The 8,118-nt window shown below is 39.0% G+C and overlaps 1 protein-coding gene across 2 annotated transcripts in view; it reads right to left on the reverse strand.

The window, feature by feature from the left end:
• Positions 1-8,116, reverse strand: part of TMEM196 (transmembrane protein 196) — a 16,863-nt gene extending 8,747 nt beyond the window's left edge. The window contains exon 1 of one of the 2 annotated variants that reach the window (XM_009994960.1): positions 7,887-8,116. In XM_009994960.1, the coding sequence (XP_009993262.1) occupies positions 7,887-8,045 (159 nt within the window). In that variant the 5' untranslated portion in view covers positions 8,046-8,116. The remainder of the gene's footprint in view (positions 1-7,886) is intronic. The other variant, XM_009994961.1, reaches the window with a different exon arrangement.
• Between the last annotated feature and the right edge of the window lie 2 nt (positions 8,117-8,118).

Consider the following 8,118-nt stretch of genomic DNA (forward strand, 5'->3'; position numbering starts at 1 on the left):
AGGGAAAGTTACTCTCTGATACTATATTTGATTGTGTCAGGGTCTGTATGCATATTAGGTATGTATTTTCTCTCTCTGTACATCTACACAAGGAATAAAGTGTGCTGCAGTTAAAGAACTCAACAGAGAACCAAATATTATATTCTCTTTTTTTCTATTCTGTTCTAACTCAGAGTAGCTGATTATTCCTGGTTCTTCCACATTTTCATGTGTGAGCTTGGGAATCTCATGCCAAAGTTTTGTAATCCACATGACTACAAGGAAAGCAAGTTGTGAAACTGGATGCTCTAGTGTGCCTGAACATTTTAAAAACCTTGGAAGAAAAGCACTTGGACAGTAGCAAAGGATTAATATTATTTCATTGTTAGGTTGCTATTTATGCAGGCCAAATGCAGGCATTTTGCTATTAAAACAAATGGATGAATTTGAGCCACGGTGTCAGGCAATTAAACCTCATGCAAAGCTTTGAAAATGGTAAGCCAAGTTTACCACTCTTTTCTGAAGCTCCAGAGGATTCCGGTTCTCTGGCAGCAGTGGAAACCTGCTTTACAGAGAGAGTATTAGCTATACCCAGGGCTCATGCAGACCTGCCTTAGTCAGTCTTCTTGATGTGCAGCCCTCTCGGAAGGTTAGGAAGTGAGAGGGATGTTATGTGCTTGATTATTGTTTTTTTGATAGAATAGCTAAGAATTATTTTCTTGGTGCTATAGTAAATTCCTGTAAATTTTTTGATATTTCAATGTTGTCATCAGCAACAGTGAAAAGCAGATGAGAGAAACTACACTAGCTCTTTGTACCAGAAAAATGATGCAAGTACAAGTCAGACCCAGAAGGAATTTCCTGTTTCTTCCTGTTTGTCCTTTAATTTTGAAGTCTTCTATTTTATAATACTGCCAACTGGAATACAGCCACCAGGGGCTCTGCTGTCTTGTCAGTCTCTTGTCTGTTCTTGGCTATTGAGAAAGACTTCCTCTTCATGTCAACATGTCATAACATTTAAACTTAACTTGTAGCTGTTGAGTAACCCTGGACTACAGTTTACCCATAACTAACTAATACTGTCACAGTGGGGACTTGCCCCCTTCTACGTGATTATTGATTATCCTCAGTCAATTTTTACCAACCATTTTCTAACCATGTCAAACATGAGGTAATTTAAGGAAAATACACTTACATTTAAAATATAGTAAATCTGGAGTGGAAAAGAAATATGTCACTGAAGATAAGCTCCTTAAAAAGACTGATGAATTGCTGAAGTATTCACAGCTCATTCCAAGAATGCAGCAAAAACATTTCACAAAGGATAAGCAAAATGAATAAGCCCTCCAAAATGCCTTGGCAGCCAAAGGGACCTTCAGCTGGGACTTGTTGAAGTAGATGTTTCACTATTGGACTTTCGTTCTAATTACTATTACTCAGAAAAACAATAAAAGTCTAAATAAAAATTCTTACATAAAAACCTACACAAGTCACTATATGCAATCAATTCCCATTATTTCTGGGCTTGCTTTTGTTTACAGACTTATTCATACCTTCTATGATACACAATATTTCATGTCAAGACTAGCAGACTAGCAGATGAGGCAGGGATTGCATGTATCATCCATTAACAGAGAAGGACAGAACCACTCTTGGATGATGGGTAAAAAATTCAAAGACACTGCACAAAAAAAGACTTAGAGAGTCAGTGGGCTCTAAGTGCCTCAATACCCTTTTCAGTGAAGGTTTGTCGAATGGGGTCCTAGCAGAGTCAGAGCCCCTCTGATGACACTAATGTGATTGCAGGGTGATGCAGGAACATTTCATTGCCTCTGGAATCTTTGCCATTCACACTACAGCCTGCTTATGTTCAATATGCATACTTGAAAATCTTTCTTTTGGTCTGTTGAACTTCGGAATACAGGATGAAAGACCTCCCAGAAATGGAGTATGTTTATTTCGAGTCTTATTTAATTTACTTTATACTAAATATGGGCTTGAAACAAAACCTCAAATCCAAACACCCAGAAATTTCAGTAAGGAGGCTGCAATCTCAATTTAGATTCAAGTTCTGTGGTTTGGATCCATCCCTTTTTCATATTTTCTGGAACAAAAGACTTGGCCTCATTCACTCTCCTGGAAAAAAAAAAAAAAAAGAAAAAAAAAAAGGAGGCTTTCTTACTGGTAGCCTGAAAAAAAGATGCAAGTTTACTTTTGTTTGCAGAGAACCAACAATATGAAATATTATTTTTTTTAGGCAACAAAAGTAATGGTGAGTGTAATTCCCTTGAGAAAATGAAAACTGTGTATGGAAAATATTTCTGGAGAGACACTGAAGAAAACAGTACAGAAAACCTAATTGAACATAAGGACTGTTCAATCCCTAGTTAGTGTTCATGACAAAGAAGCCCAAACTGCATACACTGTGTGGAAAACCCTCCAGTGCTCTGGGTCAACCATGCATATCTGATGAAATAGAGGAAGGGAGATTATTCCAAATTTCTGTATAACACAGTGAAAAAGCAAGCATATCAACCTATTCAAATAAGCCCCCACTTGGAAGAATAAACCATCAAGACTGACTCAACAGCTGCACTTCCATCTAAAAATGTTTTCAGATGGTAAATCAGTAAAAATGCATAAACGTGACCGTCAGGAGAAGACCCAGGAATTCGAATTATTGATGTCTAGAAAGAGTGCTTCTATTTAATAATCTTGTTTCTTCAAATCAAGCCAAATTACAAAAAAAAACCTGAAATCCCTAATGGATGAGCTGAGCAGAGGAGGTATCTTTAATTGTTATTCTTCTTTGAAGCAGTATTTCAGAACAAGGATTAAATTTTCTCAGTGCAAGCATAAACAGGTGCAGAATCGACTCATCACAAAAGCAATAAAGCACAGAAAAATGGCAATGGGCAAAAAAGAGTGAGCCTCTGTATTAAGTTTGCCTATTACCTCCATAGAAAAACACAATAATCTTTGCAAAAGGAGGATGGAAACTACTGATTGATGTTGTTGTCCCATGCAAGGGGTTGTTGGGACAGGGATGTCCACCTGCCTGCAAGTCATCTTGTCAGTCCCAGAATCTGACGCAACAGCATTGCCACAACCCCACCAAATCTGTCATACTGAGAGGGAGGCTCTGTTCATGTGAGACATATCAGCTTAGGTGGTGTTACAGTTCCCACTGATTTGCCAGATTCAGGCCAGATTCATGCAGTTTACATTCCAGCCTGTGTTTAGCGTTCCCTTTAATTTGGTTCTAGGCCTGCAGAGATGCTTTGAAAATGGGAATTGTTTTTTAGAGGCACTCAAGGTGGGTCTCTGGACCTGAGTATCTACCTGCAACCAGTGATTCAAAGACCCTGTGGTCATCTGGAAAAAATCTCTCAAATTCTCAGCACAAAATAATAGGATTTATTTACTTGTTTAGAGCAAATCAGAAGAAAAAATAGTAAATAGTGCTTTTTGTTGTTTTTTTTTTTTTAATCAAATATTTCATTTAAAGTATGACTGCTTTTGTCTCAAAAAGAAATAAACCAAATACTATTCCCTGCAGGTGAACAAATGTTTTATCTCAGAAAAACATTTAAGCATATGCTTAAGTCAGCCTATATTCAAGAGATCCTCTTAAATACAAGCCAAGTACTACAAGTTCCCTTGGACAGACCATCTTCCAGGTTTTTAAGTGTCTGAATGATAAAGAAAACCTCCTGAAAGACTTCTCAGCTGGAGTGAATTGTCCTGGTTCCATGCAAGGCAAGAAGCTCCCATACTTGGTTCATCCTCCCTCATCTATAGATAAAGAACTCTCTCTGGCTTCCACTGAACTCACTGACAGTGTTGCAGTTCATTTCATCAGGAGCAGGAGCCAGCCAGAAATATGGTCAATTTGATGAAAATGCAATGCACATGTTAAAATAAAGTAGGATCACATCTGCATTTTGTCTGCATGCTAAATACTAATGTGAATTTTTTAGTGTTCTTTTGAAATAAAAAATAGTTTGACTGTTCTTTCCAAAGGAAACTTGGCAGCAGTAAAAACTAGATGCAAAATTTAATGTTTGAAAAATTCAGGCCACCAACATTGATTAAACAGTCTAAAATGATGTTGTTGCTCTGGGAGAGTTCCACACTGCCTGATCCTTGTTATTTTCCTTCAAATCCTGGGTTAAAAAAAAAGAAGTCAGTGAAATCAAATATTTAAAGAGCCAAACTATAAATGTATATTTTTAATGGGCAGGCAGACTTCCATTGTGCTAAAACCACAAATCATGGAAAAAATAACTCTGCCCCAATAGACAGACTGACCAACATCTAGAGAATGCATATCTCTCAAATACATGTAGATATTTGTCTTTATAAGAGAAGAAGCTATTACTCTTAAGGAGCATAGCCATAATTGAATCATCAGGTATCTCCCTTGCATATGAAGATAAATAGCATATTTAACTAAAGATGTGGCTTTTGTCTCTCATTCTCTCTCTCAGAATCTCATTTATAACCAAGCATTTATTCACCACTGCAGAAAAAAATGAGAATTTTAGAGTCATGCACGTGTGTGAACATACAGTCACTAATCATAGTGATAGTAATGCAACCATTATGTTCTAAATATAGACTAAAAAGTATGTAGCCATTAAAAAAAATATATCTGTGAATCCTTTTCGAAATATTATATTTTAATTTCTTTAGTTTGTGCCAAACCTTTGCTATGGATGCTGTCATTCTTGCTCTCCTAGTGTCAGTAGTTCAGCATGCTCACTGGTTGGAGCATTTCTATGGTACATCATATAACTGAATTGTAAGGGTGTATTTTTGAAATATACTTCAATTTGTGGAGAAATAAATCTGGGGAACACTGAGTACAGCCTGTGGAGTAGGTTATACCAATGCAATCACAACAAAGAGAAAGAAAATACAGAAATCAACCACACATTCACCTTAGGTTATATGGGACTGGTTTTTTGTGCGTGTTTGGTTTGGTCTTTTTTTCAGTTTAGTAGCTGTGGCCTATTTTAAAAATAACAGATTGGTTATGGTGTAAAATAAATCAGATAGTCATCTCTACATGCTCCAGATTATTTGAGAAGTCAGTCACACCTTCAGTTGGTTTTTTTGGCTACTTTTCAAACAACTTTTACTATCTTAATCCAGATCAATTCCAATGAAAACAATAAATTTAGAAACTGTTTTCCCATTTCCATGCAATTTTGATGTATACATTGTCTAGGCTGCTCATTTCATCACTCTTGTCTACTCCACTTTCCTTGGCTTGCTTATACATAATGCAGGACATGCAATGATCAGAGCACTTCAGCCCATGCTTATCTTCCCTTTTGTCTCTAGTATCATGAGTGGGATTCACATGCTTGAAGTTGGGCCCATTACTAAAATATCTGACTAAATGGAGACAGTGAACAATATAAAAACCTTTTAACAGGGAAGCTATGTGTCAAATACAAAGCATCACAGGAAGGCAAGTATAGGAGAGAGAATGTGCATGACTTCAAGATGCCCAGATTTTAGGAATTCAGGTTAAGGTTTCCATGGTGATGCTATCTTCATCTACTTCCTTATGAACTTGGGTCTCTGCTGAGTTCCACCCACATAAGTAAAGGATAGAACAGAGTCAAAAGTTCTCAGTATATTTCCAGGTAAATTGCAACAGGAGACATGACAGTATTCAACTTAACTCCAGTGCTTTGCATCCTAACATGTCAAAGGATTAGTTTTTTTCCTTCCATGTCCCTTTCTTTTCCTAGTTCATTTCTCAAAGGAAAACCCTGATTCAAGAGTGTGGATTAGACAAAAATGGTATTTTATCCAAGATATTTAACACAGGCACCATCAGCGTAAGATCCAGTGATCAAGAAGGTGGTTCTGCAGCCGGACAATTGCACAGTCTGAGGGTTGTGCAAACAAACCTTTCTCCAGTTGTTTTCATATGCACCTACTTATTCACGGCCCTGGAAAATGGTAGATCTCTGGCCCTTGTTTTGTCTTACTTGCTAGTCCTCTAGTTTGAAGAACACAACCTAACAGGCAATTTAAAGTGCTGGAGTGGTACAAAGAGGCTGCCATAATGGTGACAATTTAGACCAAAAATCTTTAGCTCAAGGCAAAGTAACAAAGCCTTTATAACCAGACTGCCATGATTTCCCATTTTCTCTACTTCATGATACATAAGCTGCTTGCCTTCATTTTACAGACTCTTTGAGGCCTCTCTCTGCCCAGCCAACCTGCAATTGTTTGCTTAGTTCCTAGCAGTTGATGCCTGCCTCTTCTAGCTCCGGTTTTGCCATTTTTCACTCCATTGTTACATTTTCAAACAAGTCCCTTTGGGTTCCCTTCCATGTCTCTGCACTCACAGAGGGGAAGAATTTCCCATAAACATCTGCAAAACCACTTCATTGGCCTGTGTCTTACTCCTTTCTAAAACTCTGCTTACAAACAGCTTGCAATCAGCCAGGCTGATGGTTCGTTAATGCAACCACCTGTTACACCAATCAGTTTTGGTTAGCTGTTTCTTTATATTCCCTCACATTCATTTATCTGTATCCTAATCTATGGCTGGTACAAACTCGGGTAACAGAGACCATAAAAATGAATGAGGCAGTTGTGCAGAAAATGTGCATTGTCATGAAATGGTATCAGCTGTGATAGCATTGTCACAAAATGAAAACACTGCATGAAATACTGATCTCACTGACAGGTCAAAACTCTTTCACTTCAGTGAAACCCTCAGTATTGCCCTCTGTCATTACATTTTCAGGTTCCCACGTGTTTTGGGGCAATATTTTTCTTCATCAGCAAGGATCAGAAACCTCCTTCTCTGAAGTGATTTTGATTGTATTACCTGTTGGCCACTATCTTATCTGGTCTTCATTCTCATTTCTCACCTACCTGTTCTGCAGTGCAGAATTATGGGTCTATATGTTGCCAAAAATATTTATGAATGTTGTCAATAACTGATAATTATTGACAGTGAGAATGTTACTTGAAGCACTTTGTCAGAATGAATCTGTAAATTACCAACAGCTAAGCTGATGAATAACCACGAGTGTTTTGCATTTATCATCTTACCTCAAGCAAAGCAGACAATCCTTATAGAAATACTGCTGTACAACCCAAGCTGGCCAAAACCAGCTTTGGAGTTCAAAAATGCCCACTCATGTTTAGGCTGAATATTCACTATTTTCTATGCTTTGTTTCATAAATATAAATAACCATTCGGAGGATTTCCCCACACACACACACACACATATCTCAAATTGAAAAAATAAGAAATGTTTTTGATAAGTGAGAAATGCTCTATGACATGAACATGCTGCTTCTATTAACCCATTCTTGGCATTTGATTTTTTTGTTCATTTTACAAGAAGCTCAGGCTGCCCAGATCATGAGAACGTCTCCTTTTCCTTCCCATTTCCTCTTTCTCTTTTTCCTCCAAAAGCTCAGAACTCAGCTGACATACCCTTGACATTATTTTAAAACACCTCTTGACAGTCTTGTCACAAGAGACAGGGCTGTTCTTTTTAAAAAGCAAAACTCACAGGCAATTTAAAGATTGCAAGCTACAGCCCGGGTCCCACTGGAGGCATCAGGCTTTCCCAGGTGTGCAAACAGGTTCACAGAAAGTTCAATTGTTCACCGCAAAATTGAAAAATGAAAAGAAGCAAGAAAGAAGGGGTCTGCCCCCCCAGCACACACATCCATCTCTCGCCCCCCGTGCCTCCCCACGAGTAGGCAGACTGTACCCCATGCACATAGGAAATGGTCCCGGCGAGGCTCTCGGCGCAGCATGCACGCGCGGGAGGGAAGCAAAGGGCAGGGGATGCCTTCGCACGGTCTGATCATCACCATAAAGAGTTAAAGAGAGAGTGAAATGGCTAACGTACACACACCCCGCTCCATACCGGAGAAGAGTCTCCCAGCTGAGGTTTATGCTCTGTGAGGACCAGGCTGAAACTGACCGCCCCCACGGCCACGCTGGACACCCCTAACCCTATCTCCAGCACGGAGAGCACCAGGAGGCTCCCGATGATCTGGCTGCTGGTGCACATCCTCCCTCGGTCATCCTTCCTTCGCGATCAGCCGGGGAAACCGCTCAGCCGCCTTCTCCTCCAGCTCTCCCTC

The sequence above is a fragment of the Chaetura pelagica genome, unplaced genomic scaffold (assembly GCF_000747805.2).
Source record: "Chaetura pelagica isolate M959 unplaced genomic scaffold, ChaPel_1.0 scaffold12, whole genome shotgun sequence".
Taxonomy (NCBI): domain Eukaryota; kingdom Metazoa; phylum Chordata; class Aves; order Apodiformes; family Apodidae; genus Chaetura; species Chaetura pelagica.